Source organism: Trichomycterus rosablanca, chromosome 7 (assembly GCF_030014385.1).
Source record: "Trichomycterus rosablanca isolate fTriRos1 chromosome 7, fTriRos1.hap1, whole genome shotgun sequence".
Taxonomy (NCBI): domain Eukaryota; kingdom Metazoa; phylum Chordata; class Actinopteri; order Siluriformes; family Trichomycteridae; genus Trichomycterus; species Trichomycterus rosablanca.
Genome location: NC_085994.1, coordinates 15,104,506 through 15,125,270, shown reverse-complemented (window position 1 = coordinate 15,125,270; position 20,765 = coordinate 15,104,506). Strand labels below are relative to the sequence as shown.

Here is a 20,765-nt window from a genome sequence, read left to right as displayed (position 1 = left end):
TGAGAGTATGATAGTGTGTGTGAGAGAGTGCCTTGCGCCCATTGAAAACTTGCATTACTACCCTGTTAGTGCAATTACACTAACAGGGTAGTAACATGGTAGAGTGTTTTGTACGGGTGTGAGTGTATCATATGTGGTTGCCATGTTGTGTTATTGCAGAGCTGCTTCAGCCAAACATCATCTGGTCAACAGGGGGTCCTATTAGGCTTTCCTTTGATTTAAAAAATAGACTATAGGAGGGTGACAGTGTTCAAAGCAACAGATGGGCAACAGTCAGTAATTGTATACATACAAAGTACATCTGTATGGTAGGTATGGTCATCTATATGTAGCGTGTAAATTAATCAATGAATGTACATACAAGAATATAAATAAAGAAATAAAATCTCACACAACAAGATGTAAAAGCAGTGCACAGCACACATTACTGACTAATTCAATTACTGCTAACAGATCCACAATAACAAGTTCAAAGATGCTCCTGTGATGGAATAAAAAATCTTTCATGTCTGCATTTACAGCAAATAGTGAATTAAGTGTTTTGTTAATGTTATAACTGACTGTTATATTTCCATTGTTAATAATAAAATTGTTAATAATGCTTTCATTAGCATTGTTAAATAATTCCAGATAGTATGCAGCATGTCCAATTTGTTACTGGCATAGTGGGGTACATTCAACAACAATCAGGTAAATTGCTTACTACTTCCCAGGTTTAAAATGTGTTAAAGGAGAATTTAACTTCTGATCCTGGAACCTTTCAGAGAAATGTAGAAGTCACAACATCCATTGATGAATTGTGGCAGCATGGTATTGTTGGTATTATCATTCATTTATTCATTGTCTGTTTTACCACTGTTTTATCCTGATTAGGGTTACAACACATTATGGGACAGTGGTAGTCTAGTGAGTATGGCTTTGGGCTATCAACTAAAAGGTTAAGAGTTCGAATCTCAGCTCTGCCATGCCGCCACTGTTGGAGCCTTGAGCAAGGCCCTTAACTCCTTCCGCTCCAGGGGCGCCGTACAATGGGTGAAAAAAAAAGCTGGGATATGCGAAGAAAGAATTCCATGGTACTGTACACCTGTTTATGTATATATGACAAATCAAAGCATTCATTCATTCAGTGGGTCTGATTCATTGGGCAAAAGGTAGAAAACTACCCGGGCAGGTTGCCAGCATGGTATAAATGAGTGATAATAATATTTTTGCCAAGTAGCAAACAATACCAAATGACTAAGGAAAGGTGTAATTAAACACATTTTACTGTTACAATGGGGGATGTCATGGCTTTACATTTGAGCTTTTATTCATTATAATCACAGCAACAAATCACATACTGTATAAGTATGACGCTAAACAGACGTGCATAAATTTGGCCTTCATTACGCCACAATTCCTCTGATTCGTGAGTCTATATTATTAGGCCCTAAGTGCAAGGTTACACTGGACGTGGAAAAAAAAAACAGGTGGATTGAGTACTCTTAATTGTACCTGGGTGTGAGTAAGTGATTGAGTAAATATGTGAGTATATATTGACCTGTGATAGAATAGCCATCTCCACGGATAATTTCCTTTGTGCCTGTTGTTTCTAGATGACATTGGATCTAACACCGTGCACTGCCTGTTCATGATAAAGCTGTTAGTAAAAATAAATAAATAAATGAATCCTATTAAAAGGAAAGGTAGCCTCTCTAGAAAAGATTTTTCTTCGACCGTAGCGTGAGGCTGCCCTGTGTAAACACGAGAAAGATCAATAACTGCAATTCTCATTCTCACAGCTCTATTACATTAGAAATATGGATGATGGGGTTAATAGCTTTACCCATGAAGAAAGCAAATGATAGCATTCATATGATAATTCTGTTGTGTTTACTTTTCCTCTAGAGAACATAATGATCTGTAGGGTGTCAGTAAGATGAGTTACTTTATTTGTAACTTGTCAAGCAGGAAAAACACTCCAGCACAGCTATAAACTAATGAACAACTATTTTACATTTTACATTAACATAATATCATTAATAACAAGTACACTACATCGCCAAAACTATGGGGACATGTGATCAGGAACTTGTAAGACATCCCTTTCCAAAACCATAGACATAGACAGAGTTTGTCATTCCTTTGTGACTATAACAACCTCCACTTTTATGGAAAATGGTTATTATAATATTTGAAGGTATCTATTGGAATTCATGCCCATTCAGTCTAAAGAGCATTAGGTACAAAAAAAGGCATTGATGTACAAAAAATTCATCACAGCATTTGAGGTCAGGGCTCTTTGCAGGTCACTGGAGTTCCTTAACACTAAACTTGTCAGACAATGTTTGTTTTATTTAGTTTGTGGTGTGGTCTATTAATTGGTGACTAATTGACTACAGATGGTGACCTCTCTGCTTCTATATAAACATAGCTAATTTGACAGCACCTATATTAAAAGTACCCAAGAGATCAGGACAATGAACCTAATACAGAACATGCATAACATGCATGATGTTCTGCCGAGGCAGAACTTTACTGTGGCTAAAGAGCCATGAAGAATAATAAAGCGTGGCCAAAATAAGAGTAATTAATGAAAGGAACAAAAGGACAAAATAAAATCAGCAGCCCAAAGCAAAGAGGCGATAGACGAGACAGACAACAACATTAGTGGAGAAGGGGATATCTCACTTCACACGCTCACTCAGAAAAGAGATGTTTGCATGTTTGCATCACAGGGACATAAGTCAATGTTGTCCCCAGCCTACATAAGAAAACTCACTTGGCCATGCGCTCATTCTTCTGGAATATTTGGGAAATGTCCCTAGCAAAACATACGACCACAGTTTTCACCTCTATAGTTTCCTACTTTCTTCTGAGTTACCACAACACTAGCTACTCAGTCCACCGGTGCGTGATAACTCACTTTTTTAGAAAAGAAAGATAAAAAACAGGAAAGCTCAGTATACACCTTGCATTAATTAAAAAAGAACGGAGCAGCCACTCCATCACTGACACATCCTGCACCCCTGTAAACGTCTGTGGGGCTTTGGGTCAAAAGAGTGCAGTCACACCAGCTGTGGAGGCAGCTTGCCTGTCCAGGATCATTATTCCATGACAGCCAAAGCCTGTCACAAGTATCAATTGTCCACTCAGTCTAAAGAGCATTAGTAAGGTTATTCTGTACAAAAGATTTATCACAACATTTGAGGTCAGGGCTCTGTGCAGGTCACTGGAGTTCCTTAACACTGAACTTGTAAGACCATGTTTTTTAAGATATATTTCATTTGTGGTGTGGTCTGTTACTTGTTGGTGACTATAATTTACTACTGCTGTTGACTTCTCTGCTTTCACATAAATAGAGCTAGTTTGACTGCACCTATTAAAAGTATTTGAAAGAACAGGACACTTAACTCAATATACATACATACTTAGTATACACCTTGCAGCAATTAAAAATGAGCAGAGCAGCCACTCCACCACTGACGCATCCTACATCCTGCATGGATTTGTCTGTGGGGCTCTGGGTCAAAAGAGTGCAGTCACGCCAGCTGTGGAGGCAGCTTGCCTGTCCAGGATGGTTACTCCATGACAGCCAAAGCCTGTCACAAGCATCATGTTCCAAAAAGCTCAGGCATTTAAAAAAAGAGATACTGGCCTCACAGAGCGTACAGGTGTCACTAAGGCACAATCACCAAACAAACAGATTAACATGATTCTGTAACCTAAGCCTATTAATGATCCTACAGCAGGTGGGCCCAGTATTATTGAGATATTCTAGTACCTTACCTGGGTGGTTCTTCCTTTAAAAAAAAAACTCAAATTGGGCTTAATGAAAGCTATAATATATATGTACAAACCCCATTTCCAGAAAACTTGGGACATTTTGTAAAATGCAGTAATAACCAAAATGTGTGATTTGTTGATTTTTGTAAATATTAACAAATTTTGAAATTGATGTCTGCATGTCTGCCCACATAAAAAAGCTGAAATGGGGCAAAATACAATCTGATCTGAAACACTGAATAATAAGCAGATGAATGAGTTTCAGCTGAGGGAATCATAGCTGAATATAAAGGGAGGATTTACGGAAGGCTTTGTCTTTTCAAGCAATGATGGATCGTGGCTCACCACTTGTGCTAAAAAGAACATTTCTCTATGCTAGCGCACCAGAGTTGGGGGTTCGAATACATCAAATCGAATCTCAGCTCTGCCTTTCCGCCTGGGCTGGGCGGCAGCATGAACAACGATTGGCTGTTGTTCAGGGTTAGAGGGAAGGAAATCGGATCATAGGTCCTCATAACTGGTGCAACTGCGGCCCCTGCTGGCTGACTGATGGCGCTTGCACAGGGCTGAGGAATAATGCTGATGGGGGTGTGGCCCTCCATACACAGTGCCCGTCAAGTGTATGAACTCGACTCTTGCAGGTGAAAAATGCAGTCTGTACTGACTGTACGTGCCGGAGGGGGCGTATGTCAGTTGAGAGGCGTCCTCAGTTAGCGGTGAAGGGTCGAATCAGTATAGAGGACGCAATCAGGGTAATTGGACACGACTAGATTAGGGGTGGGGGGTGGAGGGGGCATTTCTCAGTGCAATATTGCAAATATTTCAGAACTTTCACCATCTACCATACATAATATTAGGAAACAATGCAGGGAATGTAAAGAAATCTCAGTCTGTGTAAGCCCAGACCAGATACAATTGTTTAGTGTGCTTGACCTTTGAGCCCTCAGACAGCATTGCATGAGAAACTATCATGCAACTGTGATAAATACAGCCAAATGGGCTCAGGAGTGCTTCAGAAAACCATCGTCACAAATACAGTCTACTGCTGCATCAAGAAATGCAACCTGGAATGTAACTCATTAAAACAGAAAGCCATGCATATATGAATTCTATGCACAACTGCTGCCGAATTCTCTGGGCCTAAGCTCATCTCAGATTGACTAAAAAACAATAGAAACGTTTGGTATTGATTCATCTTGGTTGTGAAAACAGCTTTAGTTATCCAAGAACTGTACATTCGGTCTTATTTCACTAGGTGGCGCCAGATTGTTAAATAGAGTGTAAATCACATTTGCCCTCCAAAAGTATGTGGATATATGACACACACACACACACACACACACACACATTTGCGGCTGTAACAGACTCCACTCCACTTTGTGAAGGCTTCCAAAGACTTTGAAGTCTGTGTGTTGCCACTGTTGCGGGGCAGGAAGGCCTGGCTTGCAGTTGATGTTTAATTCATTTCTAAAGATTTTTACCATGCCTGAGGCCACTGGAGTTGCTGCTCATAAACTCATAAAGTTTCCACAAAGTTCAAAGCATCAAATTTATATAATTCATTTTATACTCCTGTAAGCAATGTGTGTTGTTGAAACATGTTACAAATCCCACTTCCAGAAAAAGTTGGGACACTTTCTAAAAATGCAATAAAAACAAAAAACTGTAATTTGTCAATCTGCTTGAACTTTTATTTAACTGATACAAAGACAGCATTTCCCATGTTTTTTTTTTTTGATTTTGTAAATAAAAAACAATAGAACATGACACCTGAAACATACTCTGCATAAGACCAAGGTTATTCCAGCAAAACTGTTCTGGAAGGTTCCAAAATTTCACCATCTATAGTCCATAACAATATGAATGCTGAATGTGTGTGATGATCATATCCACATATGCTTGGAAGTACTTTGGAAAATCATTGTCACTTAACACAGTCCACCGCTGCATCAAGAAATGCAACCTGAAACTGTCTTATGCCAAGATGAAGCCATTTATTATTTATTTTGCAGAAAATATATCTGCCTCCCCCACAGAAAAAATAAAGTTTTTTTTTTAATTGAATTGTACAGATTATAGGTCACATTAAGGGTGAAAAAATTCTGAAAATATTCATGGTTGGTTTAATTTTTTTCCATCACAGAACCTGGTATTTTTACCGGCGTGTGCAGACTTTTTATATGCACTCAGCCATAACATTAAAACCACCTCCTTGTTTCTGCACTCACTGTCCATTTTATCAGCTCCACTTACCATATAGGAGCACTTTGTACTTCTACAATTACTGACTGTAGTCCATCTGTTTCTCTGCATGCTTTGTTACCCCCCCTTCATGCTGTTCTTCAATGGTCAGGACTCTCCCAGGACCACCACAGAGTAGGTATTATTTGGGTGGTGGATCATTCTCAGCACTGCAGTGACACTGACATGGTGGTGGTGTGTTAGTGTGTGTTGTGCTGGTATGAGTGGATGACACACAGCAGACGGAGTTTTTAAACACCTCACTGTCACTGCTGGACTGAGAATAGTCCACCAACCAAAAATATGTCCAGCCAACAGTGCCCGGTGGGCAAGGTCTAGACGATGACCAACTCAAACAGCAGCAATAGATGAGCGATCATCTCTGACTTTACATCTACGAGGTGGACCAACTAGGTAGGAGTGTCTAATAGAGTGGACAGTGAGTGGACAGTCTTTAAAAACTCCAGCAGTGCTGCTGTGTCTGATAAAATGGACAGTGAGTCTAGAAACAAGGAGGTGGTTTTAATGTTATAGCTGATCGGTGTATGTACATACGTATACAGTATTAGGATGCTGCACTGTGTCTGTAGGGAGTTTTGCATGCTCTTCCATGTTTCCCTAAAACATGTGGTTTGACTTTATCTGAAATTTCTCTATAGGTGTTAATACGTGTGTAAATGTTGAGTATGTTTCCACTGCTCCAGACAAATAGGTTCGATCCTTTTTTTCTCTCTGTGTTAAAAAAGCATGCTAAAAGTTAAACTGGTTACTAAAACTGCTTCTAGGCGGAAGAGTCAGTGTGTGATGTGTCTGATGCTCAGCATAGGACTGACCCACTGATCCGGGACGGACTCCAGACCCCCCACGACTCTGACCAGGACAAAGGGGTTACGGGAGATGTTTGAATGAATGAGGTGATGAAATTTGTTACAATATAAATAAGGTTTTAAATCAGAATGACATCAAGCCACTGCAGCACAGACAAAGAAGTATGTTCAGGCAGTCTGACATTTAGCCCCGCCCGTCCGGGCCTGAACCGTGCTGCTATTGGACAACGACTGCTAATGGCCGCTCTCCATTGGCTTGCTACTTTGTTACCCAGCACAGTGCGTTTTTCCGCAGGGAATGGTGTACCGTACAGTTCTGAACTGCACACTTCACCGACCTGGATTTATAATATTACTGGGATAAATGAGTCGCTATCGGAACGCATGAAGGTTGGTCAAATTTAACTGTTTAAACTGTAATAAATGTCTGTCCTTGTTTTTTTTTACTGGTGGGACACGAGTCAAAAAGCAAGGTTAAGGATAGACTGAACGGATGAACCTCAACCATTACTGATAATGCAGAGAGGACACATGATATTGGGATACCTGCAATGCTTTACTTACTTACTTAAAATTCATATTTTAGTTCACTTACGGTTTGAATCTAAATTATGTTTGTATAATAAGCTTATTAGACAATGTATCAGTAATGACAGACCACCGCAAACTGTATTATGTGGTGACTATTTAGGGCTTTAAAGCTTGGCGTTACATCCACTACTGTACTACTTAGTATGCCAAAATAGTACGCATTGCAATATGGAGATATACTGCTTAGTACGCTAGTGTGCTAGTTAAAGGCTACCCAGATTTGTTGAGCTTGTAGACCAGTATAGATCAGTAAATACTAGGCAGGCCGTAGCCTAGTGGTTAAGGTACTGGACTAGTAACCAGAAGGTCGCTGGTTTAAGTCACACCACTGCCAGGTTGCTGCTGATGGGCCCTTGAGCAAGGCCCTTAACCCTCAATTGCTCAGACTGTATACTGTAAGTCGCTTTGGATAAAGGCGTCTGCTAAATGCTGAAAATGTAAATGTAAATACTGTAATATTATTAGAATTTGAAATTAAAATTTAGTCAATAAATGTGAAATATTTTAAATAGCCTGCTGTTTTTATAATCTATTTTCAGGATGCAATTGTATTTAGATGTATAAGCACATAAGACAGTAATTTTTATTTATTTACTATTATTATTATTATTATTATTATTATTATTGGGTATCACAGTGGCTAAGTGGGTAGCACTGTCGCCTCACAGCGAGAAGGTCTGCGTGGGTTTCCTCCAGGTGCTCCGGTTTCCTCCCACAGTCCAAAGACATGTCGCTAGGCTAATTGGAGACACTGAATTGTCCCATAGTTACCTGGGAGCCACTGGGATGCACAGACCAGTGCATTGTAGTGCCGGTCACAAGCCCGGATAAATAGGGAGGGTTGTGTCAGGAAGGGCATCCGCCGTAAAACGGGACAAAGGCTGAGGAACAAGAAGATTATTATTAATATTATTTTTTACAAAATATACATTTATTTCCTGCATTTGATAATGATTAAATAAATAATTTAATATGATAATGACTTGCATCCATGTTTGATTTTTGTATCCCCTCCCCACCACTTCCAGAGATATAGCTCTAATAATAAGTGCATGTATTTCCAGATTGCACTGTCACTTTTTAGGCAGGATTCCAATATGCTTTTTTCTTTAATAAAAGGCTTAAAATATTTCGTACACCTTGCGAACTCAAAAATATTTAAATATTAAAGAAATATTTAAATGTACTGCATTTAGCTGAAGCTTTTATCCCAAACAACTTACAATGCAAGCAATTAGGTGTTAAGAGCCTTGCTCAGGGTAGCACTTTAATTAATGTTCATTTATTGATTTTCACTACCCGCTTCATTATGGTCAGTGTAAAGTCTGGTGCCACTTACTAACACCTAAGAAACAGTTTAGAGCTGTCAATCCGCCAATCAAATCGGACAATGAGAGAAACCCAAAGAATCCCACACAGACAAAACATGCCCAACCACAGCATCCTCTTTAAACTGGCCTTGTATATTAACTCATTGTACATACACTTGGACAGTTTAGTGGGTTAGTTATCGAAAGATTGCTGGTTCAAGCCACACCACTGGCAGGTTGCCACTGTTGGGCCCTTGAGCAAAGCCCTTAACCCTCAAAGGCTTAGACTATATACTAGAGATGGACCGATCGGGGTTTTTGGCACCGATTCCGATCTCCTTTCAGGGACATCGGCCGATAGCCGATTCCGATCGGGGGGGGGGGGGGGGGGGGGATTTACAGTAAATAAACTTAAAAAGAGCCTCACAGTAAAGATAAACCGGAGCAGCGCGCGCGTGTGTGTGTGTGTGTGTGTGTGTGTGTGTGTGTGTGTGTGTGTGTGTGTTTGTGCCTTTAGAAGACACGCTTTGTTCACAGTATCGCTATAAGTGATTCATTGATTCATGAGTTGATTCGTTTTTATGTGAAGCGTAAGTTTCTCTTCTCAGTTATCTCTCCGTGTTTACTGTTATTAATTAAATGTCGTGGTTTTAAATAAACACCAGCTACTACAGAACATTCTGTGTGACTCTCTTACATTAAAAAGCTTCATTAAACTGCTATTACCACAGATCTGTAACCGAGTCAGACTCGTTCCGTCTAAGGAGCTAAAAGTTTTCTAAAAGTTTAGCAGATGATCCTGAACTAACGAATTTGGTAATGAATAAACTTTTGCCTCGGATTGGCTCTGTAACGTCTTCTGTTCTCATCTACATCACAAGTAAGAACCGCTTACGATTTACCAAAGTGAACCAGGAGTTTATATAACGTGCTGATAGAATCGACTCAGATGTGACCGGGTTGAATTATCTTTTTAAAGTAAATATTACAATCAGCAAAATTACATCGTAAGAGCTTTCACGATGGTTTCTGTACGATTGTTGATGAATGGTGATGTGATGGTTGGTGCTTCGTAGCTCAAAGTCTGGATCAATCCACTGAGCTGTTAACTTAACATGGTCTTTATATATCACACGATCGGATCGGCTACTTTTAGGAAATATCGCCGATCGCCGATAGCATATTTTGATTAAAAATCGGCCGATACCGATTCGTAGCCGATCGATCGTCCCATCTCTACTGTATACTGTTACAGTACTGTAAGTCGCTTTGGATTAAAGCGTCTGCTAAATGGCGAACATGAAAATGTAAAATGAACTTAGCAATGAGTTTAAATGACTTTAATGAATACACATTGATACAGTGGTTCAAGCTTGAGAGTCTTCCTATCTAGGGATCACAGTTGCACAAGATCACAGTAATAAGTTTAGTGGTTTACAACAGATGTTTTACTTTTACTGTATACAAGTAAGAAATAGTGTAGACTGTTTTCCAGACCTATGTAATGCACTATTTTTAGTGACCAAATGATTCGTAATAACAGTAGGACATTGACTAATAATTAACTGTTATTATAATCATTTAAATAAAATAATTATAAATAATTTTCAAGCTTATATACTTAATTACAAACTTTAGTTATTATTAGGATTATTACATTTGACAGAACCACCCTTGCAAATTTTTTTTTATCTCATCTTATAAGGAGTGCTGATGCCATCTTGTCATGTTCTCTCAAGCGCAAGAATGTGGTGAGTCCTGTATGAGCACTTTTGCTCAGAAGTCACTGTTGTACTGTGTTGTGACAGCCATGTCAAAGTCGTTCATCATCAGCTTGACAGCATTTTTACTTCTTTTGATTCCCACAGTTTTGTGAAAGTAAGTCATTGGACGAATGTTTGTGCGTAGTAGGCTTATTTTCTGGACAGTCTGTACTCTGTACAGATCCTAAAAAGTGTCTGTGAGCATGGAATCTGATGTATCTTCTGTAACTGTGCAGTATTGTTAAGCAGGTAAAGTACTAAGAACTCCAGAAAAATAGAAGCCTAAATGTAGAATATTTCAAAATGTTGTAGCTTCATGAGGAATTTGATTTAAAAAAAAAAAGCTTTACATTTTGTATTTCATTTAGTAAACTTAAATACTAATGGTGGCTACATAAATGTTGCCTACTCAATACTACAAGTAAATTTTGTGTAAGATGAAAAATCTGAAGCATAGCATTTCAGAATAAATAGCTACAGTAATTTTGCTATATTTTAGACAAGCTATTTTAATTTGTAATTATTTTAATTAAAAAGTATGGGATGTATGGGCTGCTCAGGTGTCGCAGCGGTAAAAACACACACTAGTGCACCAGAGCTGGGATTTAGAATACATCGTATTCATGGACAGAGCGGGCACATGAACAGCGATTGGCCTGTTGTTCATATAGGGGTGGGGTATTAAGTCGGATAGGGACTCCTCGTAACTGATGCACTACGACCTCTGCTGGCTGATTGATGGCGCCTGCACAGAGGCGGGGAAAGAGTGCACTCACCTAGTGTGGGTGACAAAATGCATACGGCTGCTGGCCACGTGTCAGAGGGGGCATGGGTTAGCTTAGTTCTCCTCAAATCAGAGCGGGGGTCGGCATTAGTGAAGAGGAAGCGTGACGCAACCGGTCAATTAGACGCGCTAAAAAGTCTGGAGAAAAGGGGAGAAAATGCATTAACAAAATTAAAAAAAGAAGTATGGGATGTACTTACAGTGTATCACAAAAGTGAGTACACCCCTCACATTTCTGCAAATATTTCATTATATCTTTTCATGGGACAACACTATAGACATGAAACTTGGATATAACTTAGAGTAGTCAGTGTACAGCTTGTATAGCAGTGTAGATTTACTGTCTTCTGAAAATAACTCAACACACAGCCATTAATGTCTAAATAGCTGGCAACATAAGTGAGTACACCCCACAGTGAACATGTCCAAATTGTGCCCAAATGTGTCGTTGTCCCTCCCTGGTGTCATGTGTCAAGGTCCCAGGTGTAAATGGGGAGCAGGGCTGTTAAATTTGGTGTTTTGGGTACAATTCTCTCATACTGGCCACTGGATATTCAACATGGCACCTCATGGCAAAGAACTCTCTGAGGATGTGAGAAATAGAATTGTTGCTCTCCACAAAGATGGCCTGGGCTATAAGAAGATTGCTAACACCCTGAAACTGAGCTACAGCATGGTGGCCAAGGTCATACAGCGGTTTTCCAGGACAGGTTCCACTCGGAACAGGCTTCGCCAGGGTCGACCAAAGAAGTCGAGTCCACGTGTTCGGTGTCATATCCAGAGGTTGGCTTTAAAAAATAGACACATGAGTGCTGCCAGCATTGCTGCAGAGGTTGAAGACGTGGGAGGTCAGCCTGTCAGTGCTCAGACCATACGCCGCACACTGCATCAACTCGGTCTGCATGGTCGTCATCCCAGAAGGAAGCTGACGCACAAGAAAGCCCGCAAACAGTTTGCTGAAGACAAGCAGTCCAAGAACATGGATTACTGGAATGCCCTGTGGTCTGACGAGACCAAGATAAACTTGTTTGGCTCAGATGGTGTCCAGCATGTGTGGCGGCGCCCTGGTGAGAAGTACCAAGACAACTGTATCTTGCCTACAGTCAAGCATGGTGGTGGTAGCATCATGGTCTTGGGCTGCATGAGTGTTGCTGGCACTGGGGAGCTGCAGTTCATTGAGGGAAACATGAATTCCAACATGTACTGTGACATTCTGAAACAGAGCATGATCCCCTCCCTTCGAAAACTGGGCCTCATGGCAGTTTTCCAACAGGATAACGACCCCAAACACAACCTCCAAGATGACAACTGCTTTGCTGAGGAAGCTGAAGGTAAAGGTGATGGACTAAACCCAATTGAGCACCTGTGGCGCATCCTCAAGTGGAAGGTGGAGGAGTTCAAGGTGTCTAACATCCACCAGCTCCGTGATGTCATCAAGGAGGAGTGGAAGAGGATTCCAGTAGCAACCTGTGCAGCTCTGGTGAATTCCATGCCCAGGAGGGTTAAGGCAGTGCTGGATAATAATGGTGGTCACACAAAATATTGACACTTTGGGCACAATTTGGACATGTTCACTGTGGGGTGTACTCACATATGTTGCCAGCCATTTAGACATTAATGGCTGTGTGTTGAGTTATTTTCAGAAGACAGTAAATCTACACTGCTATACAAGTTGTACACTGACTACTCTAAGTTATATCCAAGTTTCATGTCTATAGTGTTGTCCCACGAAAAGATATAATGAAATATTTGCAGAAATGTGAGGGGTGTACTCACTTTTGTGATACACTGTATGTCATTCCATAGTTGACCAAAATTGACCAAAATACGGCTTTGATTGGAAAATCTTGTGGATTCCACTCTTTAAAAATGCCATTGGGCTTACTACTGCTTGTTGAAGTGGAGGCTGTGTAACACTTAGTTCTAGTGTAAGTCTCTAAATTCTGATGAGCACAGTTTTGGAGGTCTTTGCCATACACATGCAGCTTCACACAGAATAAAAAACACTTACTGAATGTTACTCATTATTTAAAAAGACATGCCTGCTTTGGAATCTTGTTTTGTACAGGTGATGAATGCTGGTCTTGGTTGAGTGGGTTCATTTAACACGAGTCAGATTTGGTTAATATTTAATATGTCTGCATGAGGGGGTAAATTCCTGAGATTCCTTTAAGTCTCTGTAATCCACATACCTACATGTCCTTGCTTACACCTTGCCAATTTAAGGGTCTTGTTGTCCTGTAATAATATGGTATGCTCTAATACCTGTTCTTGTGCTATTATGTTCCTCATCTACAACATAAAGATTTAGCAGTAGTGGGCTCCCATACTTTACTGCTGTGCCACTTGAGCACAATATTATTTCACACATACACCGATCAGCCATAATATTAAAACCACCTCCTTGTTTCTACACTCACTGTCCATTTTAGTAGCTCCACTCACCATATAGAAGCTTTTTGTAGTACTACAATTACTGACTGCAGTCCATCTGTTTCTCTACATACATTTTAGCCTGCTTTCACTCTGTTCATCAATGGTCAGGACCACCACAGAGCAGGTATTATTTAGGTGTTGGATGATTCTCAGCACTGCAGTGACAATGACATGGTGGTGGTGTGTTGGTATGAGTGGATCAGACACAGCAGCTCTGCTGGAGTTTTTAAATACCGTGTCAACTCACTGTCCACTCTATTAGACACTCCTACCTAGTTGGTCCACCTTGTAGATGTAAAGTCAGAGACGAGCGCTCATCTATTGCTGCTGTTTGAGTTGGTCATCTTCTAGACCTTCATCAGTAGTCACAGGACGCTGCCCATGGAGCGCTGTTGGCTGAATATTTTTGGTTGGTGAACTATTCTCAGTCCAGCAGTGACAGTGAGGTGTTTAAAAACTCCATCAGCGCTGCTGTGTCTCATATCAGCACAACACACACTAACATACCACCATCATGTCAGTGTCACTGCAGTGCTGAGAATGATCCACCACAATAAATAATCCTGGGAGAGTCATGATGACCATTGAAAAACAGCATAAAAGCATTAAGAGAAACAGATGGACTACAGTCAGTAATTGTAGAACTACAAAGTGCTTCTATATGGTAGGTGGAGCTGATAAAATGGACAGTGAGTGTAGAAACAAGGCTATGACTGTTCAGTGTATATCATATGATGCGGCAAATCCAGTAGCCCTGGAAAACTCAAGGTGCAAGGCAGGAATATCCTGGACAGGGTGCCAACCTTTTCTATTTACTACATACAATTTGTATAGCACATCATGGAAGAAAACGCTTTCAATTAATCTGCTGGCTGTGAATCATTTTTCGGAATCTCAACGGTTTTGCCCTTAGGGAGGAACTACAACTTCCTGTAGCATGTGAAGCTGTAATGAATATCATCAATTCCTTCTCAGCTTTTATGTTTTGCTAAGTTACACACATATAATATGCTGCTTACTAATCATGGGATAGTTTGGTATATACATTGTGTCTTTATTTGGTTATTAAATAACACAGATTTGGAACAGAGTGGGATATTTAGTGTGAGTGTGGGTGGGGGGCGGGGACGGTGGTATGGTAGTAATAATCTTAAGTGGTTTGTGGTTTGATCATAAAATAGAGAGCACTTCTCAGGCTGACTTTTACAGTAAGCTTCCTCAGTGATATTTTATTCACATTAACATATGGGTACAAATGACTTTACCAGAATGTCATGTGACTACTTTAGTCTCAGATTATCCAGTGGTGACACACAAGCTCACAGAATGGAACGCTTGCACAGATATAAAAGCGTCCCTGTCCTCACATGCAGCACTCAATACAGAGAACTATCACCATCTGTTAGTTGGATTTGTTGAAGCTTCAAAAATTTGGGTTTCAAGATCAATCAGATGCACACAAACTTCTGATTACCATATATGAAACCAAGCATAGGCGCTCGAGTAGAACAGCCCATTACGCTAGCCCACCACCCCTGAGTTTCGGGTTTGAATCTCAGCTGTGTTATGTATGGCTATGGATGGGGGTGGCTAAAGCCCTGCAATGAATTGGCACCCTGTCCAGGCTATTCTTGCCATGCGCCAAGTATTTTCTTTTTTTTCTTTTGTTTATGCATACTCCCTTTTAGCGCGTCCAATTGCCCGATTGTGTCATGCTTCCTCTCCACCAATGCCGATCCCCGCTCTGACTGAGGAGAACAAAGCTAACCCATGCCCCCTCCGACACGAGGGCGGCAGCCATATGCATTTTGTCACCTACACTTTGACGAGTGCAATGCAGATCAGCACTGTGTACGGAGAGACACACCCTGACAGCACTCTTTTCCAGAGTAATGTATTTGAGATCCCAGCTCTGGTGTTCAGCATGTGTTTTACCGCTGCGCCACCCGAGTGGCCGTGCGCCCTGTATTTTCAAGTGCTTGATGAAAATACAATGGAACAAAACAAGCGAAGTGTTATGCTAAGTTCACACTACACGACTTTCTAGGTGTTCAGGTCGCTACACAGTTCACACTACACGACTTTCTAGGTGTTCAGATCGCTACACAGTTCACACTACGCAATCTTTTGTAATCTTGAGTCTTTCAAGTCATTGTGGTTTTCACAGTACACTACATGATTTTGAGTCGCCGACAGGTCCAGATATTTAGCACACTAAATATGTTTCTTGAGTTGGCAAGATGCTCGGTTCGAGTCGTTGAACAGTTCACACATAGCGATCGAGAGCCGATTGAGAGCCCTGAGCGAACGCCAATTTGCCTCCGAGCTGCCGCATACACCGATCAGGCATAACATTATGACCCACCTCCTTGTTTCTACACTCACTGTTCATTTTATCAGCTCCACTTACCATATATAAGCACTTTGTAGTTCTACAATTACTGACTGTAGTCTATATGTTTCTCTACATACTTTTTTAGCCTGCTTTTACCCTGTTCTTCAATGGTCAGGACCCCCACAGGACCACCAGAGAGCAGGTATTATTTGGGTGGTGGATCATTCTCAGTACTGCAGTGACACCACCAACCAAAAATACCCAGCCAACAGCGCCCCATGGGCAGCGTCCTGTGACCACTGATGAAAAACTAGAAGATGACCAACTCAAACAGAAGCAATAGATGAGCGATCATCTCTGACTTCTCTACATCTACAAGGTGGACCAACTAGGTAGGAGTGTCTAATAGAGTGGACATGGTATTTAAAAACTCCAGCAGTGCTGCTGTGTCTGATCCACTCATACCAGCACAAAACACACAAAACTCACTGCAGTGCTGAGAATCATCCACCACCTAAATAACACCTACTCTTTGGTTTTCCAGGGTGAAAGCAGGCTAAAAAAGGTATGTAGAGAAACAGATGGACTACAGTCAGTAATTGTAGAACTACAAAGTGCTTCTATACGGTAAGTGGAGCTGATAAAATGCACAGTGAGTGTAGAAAACAGGAGGTGGTTTTAATGTTACGGCTGATCTGTGTACAGCGGCGACCTGTCGGCCAACGAAAATCAGGGCAAAAAACATGTAGTGTGAACTAGGCATTAGTTGGCTAGGCATGAACAGCACACTGCCAGTGGATCCCGGAGCAGCTAAACCACTTTTAAAGGAAATGCAATCTGATGAATCTGGATTTCTAGGACGACTGAAGAACTGTACAGAGAATTGTAAGCTTCAAACATTGTGGAAGCACAGTGGGGATTGTTCTTGCTTGTTTTAGCATGGCACCGCCCTGATACACAAAGCAAGATCTATAAAGAAATGCTTTGTCAAGTTTATTGTGGAAGTACAAAGTTTAATTCTTCCACAGAAATGGAAGTTGTTATTTACAGTAGTAAATCTTTATTGCTACCCATGGTTCTAGGTGTTATGTTCAGAGATGTAATGTTTAGCGGTAGCAGTATAATGGTGCCTCTTTTATTACCTGCTTTTGATTACTGTTTGTGGGTTGTTTTACATGCTTCATAAAGGTACTTTGGTTTTCCTTCTACCCTCACAAAACACACATATCCATTAAATTGCCAACAGGTCTGAGTAAATATATGTGCGTGTGTCACACTGTGATGGACTGGCACCCTGTCCAGGTTGTGTTCCTGCCTTGCTCCCACTGTTTCTGGGTGGTGCAGAACCCAGAATGAAGCAGTTAAAGTAATAAAAATATAAATACATGATGTTAGGTGACAACATACTGACTTAGTGTGTATTCCTGATTCAAACTATATGATTCTAAAGAATGACAGGACGATACCGACTCTGGACACTCCTTTATTGTTCCTCTGTATATGAGTCAACATGACTCCTCCTCAGTTTTTTCATGGTGTGAATAACTAGTCAGGTCCACTGAAGATAATTCAGATGTCATCGTTGTGTCAGTGTGGTTAGGTTCGCTGGGGTTGTAGTGGTGATGCAAAGCAGATTCAGAGGTCTAGACATTAAAAAAACTGTGGGGAGGTTTTTTTTTGGCTTAAAGTGCTTGTTTTAAAGGTACAAATTATGAATGTGGTTGAAATGTCATACATTCTTCGCTTAACACTGGAAAAGTCTGACAGCCTCTGAGGTTTAAGTAATTAGTAACCTGAATTAGCAGCTCAAATGTATTTACATAGTTGCACATCATAAATCTGATTATTAACTTTCCCCACATATTTACACACAATCTTAAATATTTAGGCAATTCTAACCTTTTTTAAAGAGTAACAATTAGGCAAACATTTTAAACAATTAATATTATGGACAAAAATGGCTCAAACTCCTTTAAATCATCCTAACAACAAATCATTGTGTGTCTTGAAACAAAGAAATTTAGTGGTAGCCTTGTGGGTAGAGCTTTGGGCTATCAATCGATTGCCAGTTCGAATCCAGGCTCTGCTGATCAGCCGCTGTTGGGCCCTTGAGCAAGGCCCTTAACCCTGTCTGCTCCAGGGCTGCCGTACAATGGTTGACCCTGCGCTTTGACCCCAGCTTCCAAAACAAGCTGTGATATGCGAAAAAATAATTTCATTGTACTGTACAGGTGTATATATTTGTATATATGATAAATAAAAGCATTCTATTGTGTTCTATTCTATTCTATTAAATTCACTTAAATGATGTTCTTGTATGCAATGGAATTGCATTCTGTTTTCATGTTTTACCACTGCTTTATCCTGGTCAGGATTGCCATGGGTTTGGTTTTAGCATAATCCCAGACAGAACGCCAACTCATTACAGGATCATTAACCTGGTCAAGTGTGCAGTAGGTTCGACTTAAAAACACCAAGTGCAATACAGTAACACTCCCTGTAGAGAACACCAATCCATTACAAGGCCTCAGTCCTTCCCCCTTCAGACATAGCCAATCATGTCTGTATGTAGATGCCCAACCGGCTGATAGCACCTCTGGGGATTTAAACTATGGACTCCAGCAGTATTGGGCTAGTGTTAGTAATTTACTGTTGCATCATCTATATGCTTATATATTCATATATGATGTTAGGAATATATATGAGGTGGCTTTCTGAGGAAGTGAAACTTTGAAATGTACATGACTCATTTTCAGATGGTTGCTGGTACAAACCCCACCAGTGTCATGTTGCCACTGTTGGCAAGGCCCTTATTCCACACGTTCCTGCATTGTACTAGTTTACAATAATAAGTCACTATGGATAAAAAAAAAATTCTGCTAAATGCAATAAAAGTAATTAATAATTAATATATAACATGGTCAGTGGTAGCTCAGTGGTTAAAGTTGTGGACTAGTGATCAGAAGGTTTCTGGTTCAAGCCCCATCAACAAGTAACTCTCATTTGCTTGCATTGTGCTAGTATCAAGTGAAAGTCTATTTGGATAAAAGTGTCTGATATATGCCAGAAACATAAATGTAACTAATAAGTATATATAGACAGTCACTCAGAGGAGTAAGTGGTTAACTTTAGTATGAAAGCATCCAAGAGAAATTAAAAATAAACTAAGAATGACTAAAGTTAATTATAAACTAGGTCAGTTTCCTTCTTTCGTGTCAAGACTTTCTTTGTTTATAATGTTGACATGCACGTAATTCCTCATTTTTAGACTCAGCAGCTTCATACTTAAACCTCTAAATTCGGAAAATGGTTTGTTCAGTTCTGGCGTGTTTCACTTCAGTTTTAAGATTTCACTTTTGGTGATCTTGTAGTGATGTCACATGAGGCCTCTACATCTGAGTTTGATTTTTTGGACTGACTAACCCAGACTCCTGCACTCCACATTGTTTTTCTAAACCTCAGTAGGGCATATGGGTCATTTGTAGTCATTAAATATAGTCATTTTGTGGTCATTAAATAAATCATAACTGTGGAAGTGTAGAATGCCAGAACAAATCTGATTTGCTGCATGAGTGCTCATTATTCTAATAATAACAGCTACTAAATGCAATACATGGCCAAAATTATGTAGATACCTAAACGTTTCAGCCATTTGTTTTTTTAATCCAAGAGGATCAGGCACAGAATCGATTCTCTACATAAGTACATAAGCTCATGTGACACTTCTTACATCCTAGTTAATGCCAAGTTCTCACTACACGACTTTCCAAGTCATCGGGTCGCTGTACAGTTCACACTACATGACTGGATCTCTTGTAATCGGGAGTCTTTCAAGTCGGTGTGTATTTCACACTACATGACTGATCGGCGACAGAGGGTTTTACACTACACGATCTATCACCAGCTGGAATCGCAGGCGAGCTTCTCTGGTCTCCCAAACTACGTTCTGTCACGAAAACAAATGCGAGAAGTGACGAGGGGTTTAAAATGCATGTCGACAAGTAGCGAGCGATTAAAGTTTGTGCGGTAATATGCAGCGTGAAATCAAGGAGAAAAAATAAATGAATCTGAGTGGATTTGGCAACGCGACCAGCATGGATTGTTCTGTAGTGAGTTGGAGGTTAATAAATATTTCTGCAATGCAATGTTGGTGTTATGTTTTGTAGAGAACGATAAGGTGACGTGTGTGTGTGCCGATGTATTCTGACATAAACTCTATTATTTCCGTCCCACCTTTTTACACTCCTCCCCTGCGTTTCCCCACACACCGTATCTTACGTTCTCATTGGCTGTTCGACACAGCACTCATTGCCAGTCGGGCAACTCCGATTCAGATATCTGACATGCTAGAAATCTCGCTTCGGTCGGCGAGCGCTCAGCGTTTGCACACTGTGATCCTGGGTTTGTGAGATCAGCTGTGGAAAGTTCATGAAGCTCTGGAAACCAGTTCCCGTTTGGACATTGCTTGTGAACGCTTACTTACAATTGATTGGGTGCATTTCTGCCAGACACACTTTAATTTTTTTTTTTTTTTTTTGATTATTTTAATGACTTTGATGAAAGTTATAGACTTGGCTAACAAAGTTTAATGGATGTACATGTTAAAGCACTGCTAGACCTTCTGTGTTACAGATTATTACTTGTTGAAAATATGAACTGTTAGCAATGGTTAACATTCCTTACTAAACACTACCTTCCTTACTACTATTTCAC

The 20,765-nt window shown here is 40.4% G+C and overlaps 1 protein-coding gene across 1 annotated transcript in view; it reads left to right on the top strand.

Moving 5' to 3' along the window:
• Positions 1-7,161: 7,161 nt before the first annotated feature.
• The window catches only part of cttnbp2nlb (CTTNBP2 N-terminal like b), a 57,092-nt gene continuing 43,488 nt past the window's right edge, over positions 7,162-20,765 (top strand). Inside the window, exon 1 of the mRNA XM_062998430.1 lies at positions 7,162-7,223. Coding sequence (XP_062854500.1) covers positions 7,218-7,223 — 6 coding nt within the window. The 5' untranslated portion in view covers positions 7,162-7,217. The remainder of the gene's footprint in view (positions 7,224-20,765) is intronic.